The sequence below is a fragment of the Rhipicephalus microplus genome, chromosome 3, assembly GCF_043290135.1.
Source record: "Rhipicephalus microplus isolate Deutch F79 chromosome 3, USDA_Rmic, whole genome shotgun sequence".
NCBI classification, from domain to species: Eukaryota; Metazoa; Arthropoda; class Arachnida; order Ixodida; family Ixodidae; genus Rhipicephalus; species Rhipicephalus microplus.
The window spans coordinates 95,027,623-95,050,000 of NC_134702.1; the positions used below are offsets into that span (position 1 = coordinate 95,027,623).

General features: G+C 45.0%; 1 protein-coding gene across 2 annotated transcripts in view; it reads left to right on the plus strand.

Annotated features, from left to right (window-relative positions):
* The window catches only part of LOC119172170 (clotting factor C), a 46,921-nt gene that overhangs the window by 8,365 nt on the left and 16,178 nt on the right, over positions 1 to 22,378 (plus strand). For both annotated transcript variants that reach the window (XM_037423193.2, XM_037423202.2), the window contains 10 exons: positions 3,046 to 3,210; positions 4,176 to 4,388; positions 7,008 to 7,077; positions 8,034 to 8,228; positions 11,377 to 11,438; positions 11,823 to 11,990; positions 13,529 to 13,735; positions 14,359 to 14,550; positions 17,703 to 17,778; positions 21,301 to 21,500. In XM_037423193.2, the coding sequence (XP_037279090.1) occupies positions 3,046 to 3,210; positions 4,176 to 4,388; positions 7,008 to 7,077; positions 8,034 to 8,228; positions 11,377 to 11,438; positions 11,823 to 11,990; positions 13,529 to 13,735; positions 14,359 to 14,550; positions 17,703 to 17,778; positions 21,301 to 21,500 (1,548 nt within the window). The remainder of the gene's footprint in view (positions 1 to 3,045; positions 3,211 to 4,175; positions 4,389 to 7,007; positions 7,078 to 8,033; positions 8,229 to 11,376; positions 11,439 to 11,822; positions 11,991 to 13,528; positions 13,736 to 14,358; positions 14,551 to 17,702; positions 17,779 to 21,300; positions 21,501 to 22,378) is intronic.

Genomic DNA, 22,378 nt, shown 5'->3' on the forward strand with positions numbered 1-22,378 from the left:
GTTTGGATTGCGCCACGCCGCACCCTGGCATTTACACTTCGAAAGTTCTTGTAGGTGCGCTTAGCGCGAGGATGGTGTCGTAGTGGAAGCTATGTCTACATAGTCAAACGCACCTCATACCGCAGCTTGCACACCCGCGCCAACATTCAGCTGGTGCAATGCGGCGGAGCAGGAACGCCTGGCCGAGAGAACCAACATGGCGCTTGTTGTCATGGAAACCAGGACTGGTAACATTGTGTTTTAGCGGGCGGCGGCAAGTGGTGGGTCAAAGGCTGACACCACCCTGAAACATGGAGACGCCTTCACATGAAGGCTCCCTAGACTGCGGAGCTACTCCGATCCACGTGTAGAAGGTTATCGCTGCGGAGCCTCCTCGCTTGTTTAGTAGTACTTACCTCGATGTACTCATGTACACGGATGCCAAATAATTAATACATTGTGAGTCAGCTGTAACGAATTTAATTTTCTGATTTTATATGCAGTTTACTTGCTAATTGTGATATAAATGCTCCGAATACAGAAAACGTTGGCCTGAAGAGCGATTGCATTTTTACGCGACAGCACTAAAGAGTTGGTTTCGTTGCAATTCCGGTGTCAGAAGTTTCGCTGTCAGTATCTTAATTCAGAACAAAAAAAAAGCAATGTTGTTTATGAGGGAAAACTTGAGGTGTTTGAAATAAGGAATGCAGCCCGAGGGCAAATGCGCGCTAGCGATCAGGAAGGCGATAGTGTGCTTGCGTGTGTTGGTGCGCATGTGCGTGCGTTTGCCTGTGTGTGTGCGGATATCGCTGTCGAGTTCTGATTGCTCTGCAAAATAAATCAAAACTTTGTCAGTTAACGTTACAGTAACGTATTTTACTCACGCATTCTATATATATAATCGACGCGCTCCCCTTGGCAGTCTTGCTGTTAGCGCCAGGCAGATTTCAGTTTCTAGAAGTGTAAGAAGTATGGTGTGGTGGTAAGAACTTCATTGGGTCCTGAAAGGCGACCCTAAGTTAAACGGTATCACATACCCATACAGCCACTGTCAAACCAGTGCCATCAGCCATACTTCGTGCTATTTTTATTAGGCCGCGCGGACTTCAACTAGATCAAGTGCTTATCAGATAGTAAATGCGAGCGCACTACCTAAATCAGTATAAATTCTGCCGCTCGACCATTACGCCACCGACGCGGAATGCCGACAGTCATATTTCGCTTTTGATGAGGCATGTAAGGCCATCTAAGGCCTTCGGCTTAATAAACGGTGTGTCGTAAGCCCCTTGGTCGGAAGGGTGTCTGCAATGTTGTAACACATGCAGTGACTATGAAGTGCTAGACACATCAAAGGAAAAAAAAACGAGAAAAGCTGGCTTGACCACATCAAGCATAACAAACTAATTTTAATCACGACCACTGCATTACAGAAGAAGTATGTGCAATGATTTCAGTTCACTGTTTTTTCTACAACATATAAGTTTTCCTGACCCAATTAGGCCTAGATGAGGTGGCTCCAAAAATAGCACCTGATTTTAAAACAAGAAATTACTTTTCCGGTGTGATGAGGAACTGAGTCGGTAGTGTATTGAACTGAGTCGGCGGGATTGCCAGGTCCACACTGTCAGTGTTGTGTTCAGAAGCATCCTCCTTTTCACGTGGAGGAGGCCCGTCCCTGCTGAAGTCCAAGCGCTATCTTGTGCATGCGTGCCTGCTGCCGATTCATCATCGCTATTCTGCGGAGTAACTGTCTAAACGCACAATGAATTTCACATTCTTTTAGCGGTCGTGTCAGGCACTTGAAATGCAGTTGAAACTTTTCGTCCCCGTCGCTTTCGAGAAGTCGGCAGTAGAGCCAGCCATTTTCGCCAAGGCTTTTCTTGTTTTTTGCTGAATGTGAGGCATCTTGGGTCATCCGGTAAAATGGCAAGCACAACATTCGAAGTGAGCGTAGTTTTTTTTTTGGGGGGGGGGGGGAGGCTTGCAACAGGTTGTTTCTCTTGTATACTGCATGATATGAGGCAGAGATTTCTTCTTTCAGGAAATGTTTTGCGCACATATGATTATGAGCTTTCGAAATTGTCCTTCGCCACTTATCCAAGCGTTATGGTTTGCTCGGAGCATTGCCAAGCAACACCCGCCCTGTAATTTTGCACAAAGCACTACTTGTCGATTTCGAGACGCAGCCAGGGACAAGGCCGCTGACGCGTACTCGTGGTCAAACACAGCTTCCAGGTATTCGTGCACAAAATCACAAAGAGTGAATCAGCTAAACAAGTGCCTTGACAGGGAGACACTAGACAACGCGTTTTTAAACCACAATCCCACTCAAACAAAGGTTTAAGAAATATGTTCTTTCACACGTGAATTTCTGAATGAGTGCTACGCGAACACCTGGCACCCCATACAGTAGCGCCATCTGAACTCACGCGACGGTAACTATTCGTAGCTCAAAGTCACCGGCGGGACAGTGCCAGCGCATAACTTATTCTGACACCGTGGTTACAACACACGCTGTGCGGTTCCCAACTTCCCCAAGTTTTTTTTCGTTATTCGCCAAGATTCTGCTAATTATATTAATTCTGGAACTGTGAAATTGTTACATTTATTTCGCTTTGAGTATTTCAGTAAGCTGCTGTCATAAACTGGATGTGCTATTTGCATGACCATCAACTCGTTAGTCCGCTTGTGCTGGCTACTTGATAGCCAAGTCTGCCACGGCGGACGCATGTACACATGTACACACATGTGTTCACATGTACAGGATGTAAGTGCAGGCCCATCCAAACAGTCTGGTGCGTGGTAGAAACCCGCGCTTATGAGTTAAGCCATGCAAGAACGGGGCCACAGGTGAGACCGAGAGGCGCCTGGGAGACAAAGCATATTTCCACCGCCCCTGGCATGAACTGGACGCAGGACTCAATCCGTTGGTTTAAATGAAGTTCTTTCACTCACCCACTCCTTGTGGTGATCGAGATGCCGTAGCTTTGTAAGTGCCGAACTGATTCTGAAGTGGATCTGCGTTAAGCGAGTGCGGGCCGACCTTGGCCTCTTCCAATGCTGCAGGATGCACGCCGCCTCAGATAGGCGCCAACGTGCAGGTGACCATAGACCATCCTGAGACTCCGACGGTGGCCTACTTCGCCTGTGAGCGCGGCTTCTACCTGCTGGGTGCCACCACTTCCACATGCCTGGGGAACAGAGCGTGGAGCGAACCAAGCCCTAAATGCGGTAAAATATTACGCCACCACCTGTGAGAGACGATTGTAAGGACACTCGACCGCTTATTGTGGTTGGCCGAAAAAAAAATGGCTCGTGTTAATTGTTTGATTACATGTCTGCGTGTGCACTGAATTGTCTCGCGCCTTGCATAGCGCTTTAACATTTCAACATGCATAGCGCCCTTTAAATTCGTTGGCGAATATGTCGTACTACGTGCAACTTTTGCGATTACTATAAATGGCTATCTCATGTATTTGCAAGCACTACAATTTGTAATCGCTGTCATGAACCTATTATTCAACAAACTACTTAAAAAGTTGTGAATAATAAGCCACAATGGTGTCCTGTTCACTGCGGCGAAGTATTTCCGCCTCGAGGGGGAGTTGACATGAAAAAAAAAACAGCAATCTTACTGGCACATGACTTTTACACAGAAATGTGTTTTTTTAAAACACACCATCTATGTTATTAACATAGAGGCATAACATAGATATTCGATGTGTTTTCAACTAGAGCTGTGCAAGCGATGGCTGCACGAAGTGCGTACAAAGACAGCATGGGCAACCAAGCTGCCATTTCACTATGCCGGCGAGGGTTTAAGGAAACCAAAGCTCGGTCAGACCACATCAGAAGCGTTACTGGGCAGAGGTCGTCTGTTTATACAGTTGCATAGAGCTTTATACAATTGTAAAAGCGCAGACACCTGTGCATTTCAGTTGTGCACACTTCGAGGAACAACGCTAAGAACAAGACATAGAATAGACGATGCACACAGTGTTGGGAGTCAGCGCTGTGCGCTTCTTCTTTATATCTTGTCGTTTTTTGCGCTGCTCGTTAAAGGAGTACAAATGGCAAAGCATTTCGAGTGAGCTTTGGATCCCTTAACTGTTGATTTTCCGAACATTACTCGTGTAAGTTTTGATTCTCTCGTTCGCTGCCATTAACAGTTTTTTTTTCTCACGAATTTCCCGCAGAACGACTGTCTTTCTGCCCGGACCTTGGCCGCGTGGTTAACGGTCACTTCAAGGATCGGCGTGTCTCCTTTCCGGGTGGTGGTGACAGTACATACGCCAATGGTAGTGCCGTGGAGGTTTTGTGTGACGATCGTTTTGACCTTGTCGGTGAGCATGTTCTCGAGTGCAGAGACGACGGGACATGGTCTGCGAGCCTGCCTGCTTGTGTCAAAGGTACGTGACCATTTATTCTGTGCTGTGGAAGCCATATGCGTAACACATAGAAGCTAATTTATATCTGCACCGTCTAATAATGGAATGAATTGATTTGGTGATTGGATGGATGAGAGACTGACTGATAAGTATGTTATTTATTCCATGTATTCCTTGTTTCTAAGAAATACCCGTGCATTTTGGAACGTTTTCTGTAGGCCGATGAACGAGGAGTAGGTTTGTGTGTAGTATGAGGTACAGGAAATAAACAGCAGGCATAGTTCAAGATGCAGACAAATCTGTCTGCTCTGCAGCGTCATTGTATCCTGAATCTACTGAAATGTCACTGAAGTAGTATGAAATTGACAAGTGAACTCGTGCTAAGGCAGAACACTTTCAGTCAAAATGCATTGAGCAAACCATTGTGTAAAATACATGGGCTTTTTTATAGTTGAGAATAGTAAAGGACTTTATTGCATATGAATCGTCAGACCCTTTCTTAAAGAATTTGAAAGATAATGACAGCGGATCCCACTCTTGTAAACCAGAACTATAAGGAGCCCACGTTTCTTGGGTTACTTGGTGAATTCTTTCAGAAAGAAAGTATCGCACAAAGAGAACAGCGCAGGGGTCATTTCCTTCGTCCTTGGTGTGCTGATTTTTTGCAATCCTTTCTTTCTACGTGTGCCTTCATTCATGCACTCTGCATTACCAGCACGACACAGTGTGAATATTGGTTGTAAGCACCATTTCAATAAATGCGTGAATTAATTCATAATTGAAGAGTCAGAAGCTAAAGTGCCAGCTGGTTAAAACCGCAAAAATAGTGTATATATATAAAAGAAATCTAAAAAATTCCGCCACCTCCTACTAAAGGGAACAATGTGTATATGTGAAGCAGCAGGTGCTACCGCTTATAATGGCGGTTACGTTGACGCTGGCGCTCATCACAACATTGTGCTGGAGAGGAACCTTGGGAGGTGCAAAGCACGCATTGATGGACCAGTGTTTGCTACTGGAACATACATATTGCTGCTATATGTAAAGTTTCGTGACTAGAACCCCCGAACAACTGAGACCAGCCCAGATCTCACTGGTTTAAGACCCACGACGGCCAGTAATGCAGTTGCATTCCTAACAAGAGTGAGCCTGTCCACCAGAGGACTCCACTAGGACACAGAGAACCACAGTCTGCTTTTAGTTAATGCGCACACTGCGAACATTTAGGGGCGAAGCTCCTTAGTGTGTGGGTTGTTCCCTCGTAGTATGCTGTAGTAGCCACTTGTTAGTTTCAAGAATTGCTCGATAGATAGCGGTGTGTCGATATGTGCGTGGAAGCTATATCCCTTGATGGCGTTAGTGGTCCTTGTATAGCTAACAATTAAAGAGGATTGGTGGCGCTGTTATAATGAGAAATTCACAGTATATCCACGGAGTAAATAATGACAAATAGAGTGAAGAGTCCGTCCGTTCGATGTGTCCTCTAGTGAAAAAAAAAAAGCGGAAGAACAGAGGGTCAGACAGACAAACGCCTCACCCAACCCAACATCATTTACTCATGCTGTAATTTTCCTTATTTCAACAACGCACAGATCCATTGTCTTTATATACGCGGTGGCCAGTCAAAAGTTGTGCAGCTCGAGCAGTAGTTCGTTTTTTCCATTCAAGAAACTCGCTGGCAGACGCTACCTGCGTCTGCGTTGCGAGATAGTAACACGCAACTGTTGGAGAGAGGGATAGAGGAGAGTTGCGCATGAGTAGTTTAGTGCAGGCGCCGACTGACATTGACCCGAGCAAGAGATGAAAGAGTCTTGCCTTCCATTCGTCATGTGCTAGCTTTTGGCAAAGATCGTTTACAGCGAAAGCTGTTATGAGATCGAAACTCGGGTCGCGCGAGGCGCCGTAGTTCTTCGCTGCCGCCAACGCCGGTGTCCGTAGCCACATCGTATGAAATTAGAAAAAAAAACCTAGTGCCTATGATACGGTGGAGCTCGAACCCGGGTCCGCTGGGTGGCTGCCCAGTTTTGTACCACTGAGCCACGCCGGTGCCTGGGTGTTGTTGGCAAACTTGTAATATGTAGGCTTGATGTCTGGGGAGCAATCGCATTAATGCAACGTATAAAGCGTTTTAGAACAGCGAAAGAACAACCAGTCGTCGCACAATGCGAACAGCGTAACGAGTGGGCCGTTCAATGCTCCAACCCATTAAAAAAGCTTGTTCTTGTTCATTTATTAACTGTGGCGCATGCCCACCTAGGGAATAGTTCTTCATTGTTGTCAGTCACTGCATGAACAATTGGCACGAAATTCCTTGCAAGTATTTAGTGGATACTACTCTTCAGAAGATTGACAAAAATTGCATAGCTAATGGTGGCCTACTACCGAAATGTTTTATTATTAATGCCTTAGTGGGTATCAAGCGGGTGTGCTCACAGTAGTTACCCAATCAGTGTTTATAAAAGGCTCTGAAGGGCCACTCTTCTAGTTTTCGCTGTGACTGTGCTGTGCCTTCCGCGCAGGCCTGGCGTTTTTTTTGTTTGTTGCTAAAAATGCCTGCTTTCCAGCGCTGCTTTCTGTTTTTCTAATTAACACTTGCGCATTTTATTGATCGACATGCTATGCGTGATATTGTTTTTACAGTCTCCGAAAACCATGTCAACTGCGAAACCAAAGCGCTGGACATTCTTTCCTCTTACACTGCACCTGTCAGGTAAAATAAAATTTTTTTAATAAAAATTGTCGAAGCGTTGGTCGTTTTGAAGGACTCCCGGCGTATTCTATCGTGCAAGCACTTCATGAAAATTGGTGTAAAACACCAGCCAAAGACATTTGATGACACAAGAAAGCGATATTTGTGTTTACTTTGCGTTTAAATTCTGTTTTTCTTTCGTTCTTCGCCAAATGTTTAGGATGGTTGTGATATCTGCATTGAGCTTGGAATGCTGTGAGTGTTTAAGTAAGACTTACTTTTATGGGCAACCATAACTAATAGCCCCGCAATCAGTTTGTGAGAAGTTCTAATATTAAAGAAGGCCTTTTTGTACTTCAAAGTCTTGTTCATTAATCAGTTCATTTGATGCCTGCCGGAGCTGTGTAAAAATGGGTGGGTGATTAGATTTAAGTTTGATAGATTTTCAACTTGTGTGTGCCTGAAAAGCAGAACAGTTAGCAAGAACAAGTCGTCCTAATGCAATGCTTCTTCGTAACTTAGAAGTATTCATGGTACCTTTTCAAGATGGTGCATCGCCTTTGTCGTAGGTAGAACGTGTACATCAAAAACTTTATATGCACACCATGTAAAATAATGTTGGCTTATGCACTGATGTAAATGGTGAATTTGTCTTCATATGTATGCATAAGTCACTCTTTCTAATGAGTTAAAGGAACTTATTGCTGCAATAGTTTCTTATTACGAGGGCGTATATCTTTGAGACAATGCAACAAATTCTTAATCGACTTTTTTCTACTCAACTGTAGCACGCCGTCGGCACATTCGAATGTGTAAACGCACAGCTACATTCATTACAATCCAATAACAGAATGGATTTTTAAAGTTAATTGCCTGATTCGTGGGGCACCTTAGAACAAATAAATTGAGCAAGATGACGTCATTGTTGAATACTACCGACGTATTACAGCTACCTTCTGATAATGTCACTTCGGCAGGGCGTATTGTCCCCCCGGGTGTGCGCAGAGTGGCACGGTGATCGGAAGTGTGGTCTACCACCAGCTGTCGGCGCTTTGCCGAGCGGCAGTGCACGCGGGCCGCCTGAACGACGCCGGTGGAACGGTGGCACTGGTTGCCAGCGGTAACTTCGCCGACTTCGGTGCATCGCAGGCCAATGGCATCAACAGCGTTGGGTGAGACGTACTGTCTCATATACAGCCCTTTATGAAGTATTTTTTTTTTCATTACGGCAGGACAGTTGTGGGGAAGCCCGCGTGGAGGAAGACGGCTCATTAAATAAAAATAAAACCACATGCAGCTTTTCTCTGGACAAAGATACAAGAAATTTCAAACGAATTCAGTACACTTTATTTACGAAATTATATAAAAAGTCACAGCTTTGTCGCAAAGGTGAAGCAATGAGCACGGTAGCAACAAATTGGAAGGTCACGTGCAGAATTGCCCGCAAATCGAAACGTGCCTCGCGTTTCTCTCGCACAAATGACGCATGAAACCTACTCTCAGGTCTAGAGTTACTGTATATGCTACCTTTAGGTAGCAGAGCGGTGCCGCTGCAGAAGTTCAGTGCCTCTATTTGCCGAGCGCCATCACGTGGTCATAAGTGGTTCAACTGCACTGCGGAGAAGCCAACGCTACGATGATTGAGGGCATATCAAGCTTGTTTGACATCAGCTGTTGTTATTCTCGCCGCACTTCTTCGGTACTGTAGTCATGTTGGTCGAGAGAAATGTGGTATCAAGTGCATTCTGTGGTAAATTGTACTACTTACGTCCCATGTGATTAAACGCGTGTGCAGCGGGTGTTGCTAGGCCCCGCCGTGGTGGTCTAGTGGCTAAGGTACTCGGCTGCTGACCCGCAGGTCGCGGGTTCGATTCCCGGCTGCGGCGGCTGCATTTCCGATGGAGGCGGAAATGAAGGAGGCCCGTGTACTCAGATTTGGGTGCACGTTAAAGAACCCCAGGTGGTCAAAATTTCCGGAGCCCTCCACTACGGCGTCTCTCATAATCAAATGGTGGTTTTGGGACGTTAAACCCCACAAATCAATCAAATCAGCGGGTGTTGCTAGAGAAAGATAAGTGTTCAGTGAGGAAGAAATAAATGTTTGACTTCTTTTTATCTATCTATGGCACTGCAAACTTGCTAAATATGTATTACCCACAGATGCAGTTATTACGTTATACATGCAGAATTGGTCAGCGTGTGTCGGCTGCATACGTCCCTACTGGTCTGACTGGTATAACACTAAAAATAGAGGAATAATAAGTTAAACTGGGCTTATTCAAATTGTCAAGGTGTTGCAGCTAGCGTGTAAATTAGGCGAATTTAATGCAGCTTTCAAACCTTACGCGGAAGGAATGTTGGGCGCGACAGGGCTGTTGAACAATGATTCACATCAGCTGTCGTGAGCCGTGATTGTAATACGAGCGAAATATAGAGCCGCGCGTAATATGGACGTCGCACGGATACTCTCGGTAACTATCCGGCTTGATTCAGTTGAAGGCAATAAAACTACACCTGGCTCCCTCACACAGTTAACGAACTAGTCCAACACGATGAAAAAAATTCATCCCTAACTGATTCTATTGCGATCAAAAGTGCCAAAATAATTTTATATTTGTAACTTGGAAAAACAGCGGAAAAGAAGACAAAGCTAGTGTAACCAACCATAAATAAAAAGCTAGTATAAACCAACCATCTTACTGGTTCAACGAGCCGACGCACTTTGTTTTATTATTACATACCAAGAACATAAGCATTATAATAAGGCTTCTAGGCGTGACCGGAGCAACCGAGTTTTACTTATACCTTTAAAAAAATAGAAAGAAAACGAAAAAATAAAGCCACGCTAATACCATAGTCTCTCAATATTGAGGGACAATGTAGCACTCTGAAGTGCGAGCGTTGCTCCTACGTTGGTGCGAGTGGCTTTCCCGCAAGGCATTTGTTGGCGTACCTTAGCGCAACTTTGCTACCTAAAGGTAGCATATACAGTAACTCTACTGAGGTCTTCTGAAAAGCGCCCTCTTTTCGCAAACGGAGACTGTGCCACCATTTCAGTAATTTTTGGTAACTAAAACAGAATCGTTCAGGTAAAAGCTTAAGGCCAGCCAAGACGTACGATACTCCTTACCACGAGATAAGGACGTGCGACAGAGCGTCGACCCCCTGCTCTTTGCGTTGCGGGGCCAAATTTGCGTGGGAGATCAGAGCGCGCGCCGCCGCGTCGTGAATATGTGGCTACCTGCGCTCATTGCGCCATCTTGCTGGTAATGCTGAAAACACGATAGTTCCCCTGTGAGATGCCCGTCAGCAGCGGTAAGTGGTAGGCATAGATAGCTTGCTATTTGAACGTTGAAAGACGTGTTACTCGGCGGCTCAGTGGTTAACGCCTCACACTCACGATTCAGAGGACCCAAGTTCGGTTCTGTGCGCCTTAGTCTTTTGTGGATTTTTTTTTAATTTTCATATATGTATAGATACGTATACACATACCGTTAGTGATGGTGACGCGCACGTCAACGCCGATGCTGGCGGCAAAATGCAGCTGAGAGCGTCTATATAGTTGCTATCGCAATAATATGCTAGAGGCACTCCTGACCAAAAGCTTCTTGACAAGGCAGAGAAGATCATTCACATCGCAACATGTTACAGCAGAGAAACGTTTACACAAAGAATCGTACATAACCGCTCAGAACCACACTTTTGTAATATTATACCAGTGATCGCACTTAGAGATTTCATGAATTTCTAGAAATTAATACTAGGTTTTCAGAACGAAGCTCTGCCTGCTGGCGAAAGATTTGTTGAGGTCGGGTTTCAACCCGTGACCTAGATGGATTTTTATCTACTTGAAAGTTTCTTTCTCAGATGTGCGTACAAATTTTCTATTTTCTCGTAGCTTGGCGCTGCCAACAACTAGATGACAGTTTTAGCTGTGTGAGAAGCTGTGAGGCACTCTCGGCTTCTCATGCATCGTATGAATACCCTGTAGACTAGTCCCGAATGCCATTCACAGTGCGGGATTACCACGATATGTCTCCTGTTAGCGAAAGCAGCATTGGTGGTGCCTGTGAGGCTGAAGTGTGCTTCATAAAATAGATTTGCCAATATCCACCCGCACACAAGATACGCACAAGAATGTAACACTTGAGATTGTTGATTATGATACGGTATTTGCCTGAGCAAAAACAAAAATATTGTAATAACGATTATAGTAATGTGTCACAAGCAATAGTAAAATGCGTGAAAGGTATCGCAGGCAACTTGACAGTTTCTATAGAAGTTCAAAGTGGTGAATTGTTCGTCTTCGCGAATTTCTAGGTCACGAGAAGCTGCGCCTGGTTTCACTTTCGTTGAAGACAGAACGCCTAAAGTTGAAAAAGGTACCGTGCATTTTATTACTGCGCTCAGCATAGTACGCACGTTTTCAGCCCGTTGAAAGACAGCTTTGGTGCAAATTGGGCTGATTTGGTAGTGGCTGTTTGTACAAGCTAACATCAGTTAGTAAGTGACCTTGTGGTCCATATGCAATGCATATACATTCAGATAAGGTCATAAAAAATAGTGCATGAAAAAGCTGTTCCTATAAGACCATTTGAAGATATAGTAAAGCAGGCACTACATACCTCATTAAATTATATGCGCATGCAAACATAAACTTTGCGGCAAAGATAATGTTTCATACATCATGCCAGGTCTGCGTTTGGAAACGAGTGAAAAGGGTTAGAAAATTTCTTACTTATGACAAAGTTCTGATTTTTTCATAGGCTGCCGGCCAGGTTGGAAACCAGTGGGGGACACTTGCTTCCTCGCCACACGCCATAAACTCAGCTATTTCCGGGCCAAGCATTACTGCAGGAATTCTGGATCGAGGCTGCTGCAGTTCCGTGAAGACGGATTTCAGGATTCCTTGCTGGTGCTTCTCAAGGATTCAAGTGAGGGCAAACTAGCTTTTTTTTCAGAAATATGTACGAGCACAAAGGTTTATTTAGTGAAACCTACAGTAATGTGCCGTGCAGTCGAACAAATGATGCCTTCTAATGCTTGTCCACGAGCTAAGAATCCTTAAACACGTAATGATTGTACTTAACATAAGGCTGAAGAGTGGGCAATGGGGCAGTGGCATGTTTGTCCCGCCAGTGAATGATCCCTGGCCTAGATCGCGAGGATATTTTTCTAAGCTAGTATTTTTTCGAAGTTTTATTGGTATCTCTCTATATTGCGTTTCAAACGACTCTTGGTCGGCCCGAAAAAATTACGTGTGTTAAGCGGTCCACATACCGTTATTGGTCACTGCTGTCTTCAACAAATATTTTTGCGATTTACCTTACACTCATTTACAAAACGTAATTCCAGAAAGTGATCGTCGTAGCTTCGGCGTAAACGCGAAACAATGAGCCCAATATCAACAAATTGCAATGCCATGCAAAGAATGACGAGCAAATCAAAACGTGCAGCACGCTGTTAAAGAACGAAGGACGCACGAAAAAAAAAAAAACATACACATGATGACCTCAAACTATCAACGTTCACTGCTGGACCATTGTCATGGTGCTCGAGCACATGGGACATACGAAACGTTCACACAGGTATACAAAGGATTAGCGCGAACTAATTATAGTGTCAAAACTGTTACTTGCCTGTGCTTGAACAGCGCACTTCTTTCGTAAACGGGGACTGTGCAGCGAGCGAAGTGACCTTCGTGCGCTCTATAACTACACCGCAATCTTTGCGATGAGAGAAAAAGACGTACAAACTTCGTCCATTCCGAGATAAGCGCCCGCACACATGGCGGCCGCCAACGCACCGTAGGGCAAAGTACAAGATGAGCGCACGCTTCGTGACGAGCGCGGCATCGAGCACGCTCTTCACGCCATATCGCTGCTAATGCAGAGAACATGTTCAAAGGACACCGAGATCAGCGTGCCTCCTGCGATGAACGGTGTTCATATATAGGTCTCCGTTATAGTATGCTGAAAGACTGGCGCTTTCATGGCCGAGTCATTATTGCCGAGTGGCTTAACGCCACACGTTTTAGAGTTGAGGTGGCACGCGTTGCATTCTGATCTCTCTGTTATATATATATATATATATATATATATATATATATATATATATATATATATATATATATATATATATATATATATATATATATATATATATATATATATGAAAAAAAGACCATCAATACTTCAATTTTTGGTCTAGCGGTACCATGCCGCCAATTTCCTACGGGTTGGGTGCCCTCCCAAAAGACTATAACTTTGTTCTGCCAAGCACCAGGACAGAAGTGCACTTGTACCTATTTTGCCAGTAGGTACCTGGCGGCTGAGATTCTCTGCCTTTCACAGCAGCGGCGGATGCTCAACTATTTTACGAAGGCTGTTGTGTGTTAAGGTACGCCCAGAAGCCTTCGCAGAACCTTATGGGGCTTCACCTTGGCTAATGCTTTCTATTGTTATGGGCGCAGATGTGGGCCTGTCCTGGGTGCAAGATATCTCGGATGAGGATGAAGAGGACCTGGCCCAGCAGCGCCGCCGGCGTCGCTCGGGAGGGCACAGCGGCGAGTGCTTCGTAGCTGACCCTGCGTCCGAGATGCGAGCCAACGCCGTGCGCTGGAACCCCTGTGAGGGGGTTCACGGTGTCGTGTGTGAGATGGATATGGCTCAGTTTCAAGGTGAGTGTTCAGCGTCATGAAAGAAACGCTGCCATCTGACACCGGTTGTCGGGGTGGAGCAGTATAAGGAAGCAGGACGAACAGCAATATTTGACATCCCCTTTCTCGCTCTATGTTCTTCAGTTTTGGATACGTTTGTATACACGCACACACACGAACACGCGTACGAGGTAAATTGATCGGACTCCCGCCCCCTTTCCCGAGAAAAGATTTGTGGCTACGCCCATGTCTAAGCGTGAAAGCCAGCGCCACTCGTTGCCAAGGCGACGAAGGTGGAACACTTTTTCTCCAAAGGCGCCATATGCGACCAGTGACCTCAACATCCGTCAAGAAAAACGCGAGCAGTAAGCAAAAAAACGTAAACAGTATCACGTACTGAAATCTGTCAGAGAAAAGTATACTTACGGTTATAATATCTGTTTTTATATGAAGTACGGGTTTCTAGTTCCGGATATCGGCTTCTCCATTCTTCATAAAATAAAGGAAGTAAAACCAAAACTAACAATATATATCAAGCAAGAAACAAGTAAAAAATGTGAAATACTTGTCGTCGACAGTAAAAATTCAATCTAAAATGAATTATTAGTGCTGACTTCTGGATCGTGTACATGTGAATCTCGCAGCCCTTTGCGATGACCCTGGTCCGCTGGTGAACGGCACAGCCGAAGTGATGAATCAAGTAGTCACAGGAAGATTGCTCGAGGGGACGCAGATTGCCTACCGCTGCGCCGAGCTTCACTACCTGGTCGGTGAGAGCCGCATCACCTGCCTCCGGAACCGGACGTGGACAGCACCCAAGCCACGTTGCATGAAATGTAAGGATATCACTCAGACGTGTGTTAATGGCCATACGTAGAGGATATACATTTCATGTGCGCGTCTACGAAATTCACAATTCGTTATCACTCAACTTGTACCATAACTATTGTAGGGGGCAGCTCATTTACGAAGAGGCCCACCTAGGGGGCCGGAGCCCGATTGAATAAACTGTCAGCTAATGTCACCATTTACTGGACGTTAATAGTATTTATAGGATTCATTTCTAAATAGGACTTCAGAGACGTATCGACACCAATATCTAGAATAACTAAAATGTCAGCAACAATTCTGAAATACTATTTATGTTTCATGGTTCTGTTCCAAAGTCAAAGTCCAAGTTTATTTTACCAGAAAAATCGTTTATGGTCTTTCAAGAAAAAGATGTTTCAACAAATGGCGGCCACACAGAAAACCTCCCGAGTAATATGCTCGAAACCTGCCTCGTGCGTGCAGCTTGGCCGAATTATGTGGTAATAACCACAGTTTGCGAAAAATTTATGCAAGTACGATTTTAAAAAAATCGGAGCTTTTTCTTGGCGAAGCACAAAACAATTGCTGCTTTTAAAAGCACCTGTGAAAGCACGCGCTTGACCTCGCCCCTGCTTCACACTTCCCCCAAGTGTTTTTTTCGGTGCAGGAAGCTGTCGATTGTGGGTTCGACGATCAGAAATCGCCTATTAAAAAGTAGATAAAATGATACGGTGAAGATGGCGTTGAGCAGGCTCAAAGAGAGGCGCAAGTTCGACATCAATTTTTCGCAGAGCCGCAAGTTTCCCGATATGTGCAATACTCCATAGCAACGCTATATAATTCTTTACAATGTTTTTTATTGTACTACCGAAAAATGTTCGAACTCGGGCTTTAAAAGATCGCGCACGTCTCCCCATACAGGGAACCTTACGTTGTTGCGAAGCAGTCATAGACCAACTGTAAAGTTTTGTATAGAGGTGCTGTTTATCCATCACAGTAGACGTTCATGCTTCCGCACCCTGCCGCTTTGCGAGCGCTTGCCTCCGCCGCACTCTTGCTCATGTCTTCATTTATACCACTACGCGGTGTGTGTGTGTGTGTGTGTGTGAGGGGGGGGATAGAGAGGATTAAGCGCTTTTATTTTACTGAGCAGCGCAGCACTGCTAGCAGTCTCCATCATACCAGAGCACGCACCGGTGTGTGGCGAGCACTCTGCCACAGAGCCATATAATGGGCGTTCCGAGTACTGGCCTGGCTACGGTGACGTACAATACCATAAGCTGTTTGCATATAATATACAGTTTTTTGTACCGGCTGTCACAACAGGCTCACTTGGCCGTTTTAAATTGTCATGCAGCAAGTCTGGGTGCACTTAAGACACTCGCAGACACTCGCTTTCGGTGCATGTGGACCTGGGTTAGAAACCAAGTAAGGGCAAGAAAATGGTTTTGTTTGTTTTATGCGCTCATTTATTTCTGCATATAGCGGTGAGCATAAAGACTGTGAGTTTTCTGGTTTATTTCACGTAGAAATACTTGCACATTTGAAAAAAAGTCGCAGCTTTGCCGCAAAGGCGAAGCAATGAACGTGATAGCAACAGTTTGAAAGGTCACGTGCTGGTAATTACACCGGTAATTACAGTAGAATCGTTCCACGTAAAGCCCGAGGCCAGCAAAGGCGTACAATCCTCCCCTCCTCGCCACCGCGAGATAAGGGCGCGCGAGGGAGCGTAGCTATGCGTCTCTAAGCCAGGCAAAATACGCGTTGGAGATTAGAGCGGGTGCCACTGCGCGATGTGGTGACGTGCGCTCATTGCTCCATCTTTGTTGTAATGCCGAAAACACAGGAACGGTAAGCGGTAGATATAAATAGCTTGCCGTTTGAATGGTGCAGGACTTTTTCTGTGGTGGCCCAGTGGTTAGCGCTTCGGTTTTACGACGCAGAGGTCCCACGTTCGATTTCGCGTCCTGGAGTGCTTTTTTCATTTTCAAACTTTTTTTGTTGCGTTTTCACACACACACACACACACACACACACACACACACACACATATATATATATATATATATAGACGTTATATATATATATATATATATATATATATATATATATATATATATATATATATATATATATATATATATATATATATACGGTGCATGACATTGACGCCGACACCGGCGGCGAAATCCAGCCCAGAGTGCCCTTATAATTGCTATCGCAATAAAATGTAAGCGATCTAGAGAAAATATTGAAAATATATTTATTACGGATAATTCACACCATAAAAGCACTTTATCATAAAAAATACACCATTGTTGTGGGCTTTGCCAATTTAGACTAGCTGCGGTGTTGTTTACCTTAGCATACTGGCTTCTAGGAATTCGATTTTATCCAGATGCGACCACCCCTGCCACACCCCTGCCAGAAAAAAAAAAAAACGATTCACTATACTCTTGCTACCGTTACTCTTACATACTCTCACAAACACTTACGTACTCTAACTAACTGAGAGCAATCAGTTGCCCTCATATTCCCGCAACTTGAAACAATCCTAATACTTAGGAAGAACCAAGCACAGTTGCGATTGCCAAGAAAAATTGTTAAGGGTAAGGCAATTCCTGCCATGCTTGCATTTTTTTCTTCATACATACATACATACATACATACATACATACATACATACGTACGTACGTACGTACGTACATACATACATACATACATACATACATACATACATACATACATACATACATACATACATACATACATACATTTGTTGCGAAAACTATGCTCAAAGAACGCTCAGTTATATCTGTAACGATGCGTGCGTTTCACATTCGTGTTATACCGATTCATGTATTCTTTTATCAGCCACGTAAGCGTGATTTCCCCAAACCTATTGAAATCTATAGGAAAGCGCCTATTACGACTCCACGCTTAGACAACAATGCAAATGTTTTGGGGACAGCCAGTTAGCAAGTTTTTTGCCAAAGCAAGCTTTCTTCCACTATTTGTCGGTGTCTTATTTTCTCACAAACAAGTGTTTTCGGCTCTGCTTAGCACAAGAAATAGCTAACATGAAAGAAGAATTGTTGTGACATTAAATTCTCTATGGCATTAAGAAGTTATATTTAGCAAAGTATTGATAACACAGACAATATACTGCTTGTTTCAGTGACAACGTGTCTGGAGCCACCGGTACCTCCGTACGGTGAAGTGGAGTACGTATACGAAGGCGGCAGTGGACTCAAGTGAGTGCCCACTGTTTCGTGAACATACAAATTTAGTGGGAATCCGAGCAGTTCTGCTGACGTGGCCTGCTAGCCATTTCCAATGGCACGCTGCATACGCAAAGCTGTTGCAGACTGTCAACTAAGTATCTCTAATGGCACGTGTGTAAAGTGGTTCTAAGAGAGAGAAAGGAACAAAAAAAGTGAGCACCGTAACTGTCTGCTTCAGCGAGCGACAGCTCAACAGCAGCTCACAAGGATTTAGGGCCAGGAGGGATTAAAAGGACAGGAATAAAGGTGTAGAGAGAGAGAACAAGTATGCCAGAGAGCGACGACATATCGAGGGGATAGGAGAGATAGGAAAGATGGAAACACGGTCACAGGAGTCCGAGGATAGGGAACCAGTTGCGAGAGCTCTTGTCGGCGTCAGGAGATGGCGTAGAGCAAGTCCAGTCGGTCAGAGGTACACTGTCGTCGGAGGTCGGCGCCAGGAGATGACGTAGGGCGAGCCCAGTCGGCCAGAGCTACGCTGACACCGGAGATCGCGAGGGCACAACCGGTCGGCATGTAATCCAGCGAGCGATTCGCACGTGTGAAAACGTACGCATGTCAATACGTACATGCGGTGATCAAGTACTTAGAGGAAAGGTGGTGTTGACAGCATGGAATGTAAAATAATCATATATCAATTTTACTCAGATGTAACAGGTCCACGATTGTAACGGGAGGGTTGATCTGCTATTGCGCCCCGTAAAAAAACATGAAACCGCAGAAAAAAACGCAAGGGGCGACTATTTGTTTCGTCCAGTAAAAGATGGGTCTCCCCGCATCCCATGCCGTTGAGCTTAGCACATCGCAGAGAACCATATATCAATCGACATGGCTCGCTTTTAACTGTACCAGTTCTACACTGACCACCACAGGTGATTGAATTGCTTTGTAACAAAATACGTGACACGCTGCTTCAGTTCAATTCAACAGTGGTGCCCATAACGAGGCCCACGGAAATCTTTTCGTCCGTGCCTCGCGCCTGCAAAAGGGCTCCTGCCGGAGCCACTACTCACAGATAGTCGTCTCACTCACGTCAAGGATTCGGACACCAGCTGATTTCTTCAAATATCAAAATTGCATGCCTCTTGACATGCTAAGCACGACACGTTCTCATCGCACGGGGAGCGGAAGGCGAGTCAAAACACCCCAAGAGAACCAAAGCCACCGTGACCTCCACTCACGACGACACAAAAACAAACGCGAAGTGCACGATGTCAAAGAGAAAGAGAACGACCATTGGCTTGTGATAGATCAGAGTGTAATACGGGTGGCACTTGTTTCCAACATGTGCTGCAGAATGTTCATAAAGGCGCATTTACACTAGACCGACCCGACACTGACGTAACCCTGACGAAAACACGAGGCAGACGCAAACCATCAGCCGACGAGTCGCCCGCCGACGAAGTCGCCAGACCCCAAGGTCACACTAGGCCGACGACGATGACGACGCTCCAAAAGACAGCATTTCATCGTAGTGTAACATGATGAGAGACCGACAACCCCAGCAAAACGCATCCGCAGACATTTCGTCAGCGTGTCATCGGGAGATCGGCAGCTGAGCGAACATTCTCCCCATGTCCTTGCTTTAAACGTCTATGAAGCGGGCAAATTCGGGGGAGTTAAGAATGCCCTCTCCGAAGCTCCCTCGGCGTCTAAATAGGCAGCTCGAGCACCCAGCGGAAGTCTTTTCTTCGCATCCCTATTGTGTGCACCACCCCAGTCCCTCGTTACCATAGATTATGGAGAAGGCTGCGCCGCGTAGCCGGAGAAGGACAATGACAGAGCGGGGAGCATGGCTGAAAATCAGGTGCGGGTGTGCTAGTTTAGTCGGTGTCGCTGCGTTTGCCTCCAATGTAACTGCAGAATTCGTCAACGAAAGACTGTGAGCACGACGAAACGTGGGCGGGGTCTTCGCTATACCACCCGCGGACTTTTGTGTCTTTGCAGTGTACCTAGACCGACGACAAGAGAAAAGACACTCCTAAAGACAGCCCGCCGACCAAAATCAGTGTCTTGTCTCTCTAATGTAAACGCGCCTTAACGGTAGTTTGGTCGGCGTGCGTATTTGGACAAACCCGCAAAATTTCGCAACGTTTTCACACTTCAAGCCGAACTCACCGTCGAAGCAATGAGAATAGGGCACATGGATGTCTGCCTTTCTTGCGTAAAAACACGTGTGAAGGTACGGTGACATTGAAGCTCCCGGATTTGTGTTCGTCTTTTTCTATGGCGAAACTCATTAACAAGAGTACCGTCACCGAACTGATGGTGGGAGGGCTGACTTCCTCGCAAGCAGCTTTCTGGGGATGTCTGAAAAGCAGAAACATTATTTCACCGAAGACAAAATGGCACAAGCAGGAGATATTGGTTCGTACTGTCTTGCAAACTCGAGATGCTTGGTGGCGGCAAGATAAGGTTGCCGTTATCGTTAACGCTACCGTTATTCAGTTCATGGCATGGTGCATTACAGCGAGTAACTTTTTAAACCCTCGAAAATTCTACTGGGCACAATAGTAATTCTCTTTCGCTTGGCGCTCGCCGAGAACAAAAGAATGATTACGAAATACTTCTGTGTCGCTGCGAGTTTGAATGACTTCGACATCAAAAGCGCGCAGCCACTTTTTTTGCTTCTCGACTTGCGTTCCTTGTGATTCGCAATTATAAATGCGATGGCAGATTCCAAAAAAAAAAAAAAAACTTGTGTGAGACTGTTCGTGCATATAACATTCTTGCGGGTGATCTCATTTCCATACAACAGTGTCTCGTCGCTCTAGCCGTGAAATGTCCCAGTGTGAAGGCGCTGTTTTCGAGGCTACTTGTAATTTCACATTGGCTTATTTCGTTGTCACACCTCTTTGCTTCACGCATAACCACCCTTGTGGTGGGTAGCAACATGTGTTGCATTACTTAGCATGTGTTAATTTCCCTCCTTAGCAGGAGCGCAACATAAGCGTTGCAATCATGTGTTACACTCCTTAGGTCTAGTTCCCGACATGTATGAGGATAATTGTTAAAGAAGAATTGTAGAGTGTGACAGAAAGAAAGAAAAAAGAAAAGAAAGATCACAAGTAATTTTTTTATTGTCTCTGCTCAATGGCACGCCTTTTTTGGGCAGCGCTTGCTTTGTATTCCCGCAGAGCTACTTAAATAAGTGCGCAATAACACGGCGAGTCTTATTTGCTGTTGAAGGGCAAGCAGCAAGTGAGTGGCTGCCTTGCGTAAAATCGTCTTTACGTTTCGGACACGTTTAGAACCAACTTTCTCAGTCCGCCCACCCCCTGTTCCCACGTTCTAAACAGTGTCGCAGTTTAAATACCTTAACTTCGTGGAGTTGGTTGATACTCGATAAATTGCAGCACGATTTACGCGAAGACAGTGGACAACAACTGAGACGAAGGCTCGTCTATGTCTATATATATGTGTCTTGTCTTGGCCTAAGTCGCACAGCATCTCACTGTTTCAGTGCCTAAAATTTTCCTCGTTTTCAAACAGGACCGGCCGACAGCGGCTTCGGCTGTCGCTGATTACTCTGGACCCATCTTCAGCGGCGCAACTTCCCAAGGGCCACTACCGAGTTGGCACTCGCGCCACGTTCTCTTGTGTGAACCGCTTCTACACACTAGTGGGATCTGAGGTGCGCCGGTGTCTGCCTGATGGAACTTGGACTGGGAGGACCGCCACCTGCATACCAGGCGAGTTTATGTTATGCGGCGCAGTGATGGCCGCGTTCAGAAGGTGCAGAAAGCGTTGTCTTTGTACAGGATGAACATTATTCATGTACTGTCATGCTAAAAATATAATGACAGTCTATTAACTTCTTGAATAGTTGGTAATCACAATGACACTATAAATCATTAATATGCTCACTCTTACAAGGTCCTCAACTCGTCTTGCAAGACTTCCTTTGTAATATGTTTCGAGCATTTTTATATGTGCACATATAATTTCAAAATTATTTTAAATACTCTTTCGTATTGTAACACCGTGTAGGTCTTAAAATACTTTTTTGGTATTCAGTGCTAAGAAAGACACTCTTTAAAGTATCATGATATGGGAGCTCTTTCTCTTTAGACCCAGGTGTTCGAGTGTTTGTGGATTTTCAAGGAATGAACGATATGTGGAATTCGTGCTCTTAGCGTCAGCTCAGTGATAAAATGCGACCTGAAAAGTAGTCGTATTCCACAGAACTAGGAGGCGTCAGTAGTTTAATCGATTAATCTAACTTCTTATGAAAGTACCAGCGTGCAAATGTTATAACCTTCGTAGTGCCTTAGTGATGGTAGTAGGCGTGTCGTTTACAGTGACTTAAATGCATACCTGGCGTTAATACTTACCGTTTACTAATTAGAGGGTGCCTGTATCAAAGTTTTTATTTCTGTTCATGCCTGATTACGACATTTTTAACGTAGCTTTTTGCTATCATAGACAATATTAAATAAATAAATATCTTACCGTGATTGTTACAAAACCACAATCTCTTCGCTTTTGATGTATTTAGCTGCGAGGTAGAAAACACTGACTCGTCCTGCCGAAGTGCTTCACTTATAATTGCGCGTTCAGCCAAACTCAC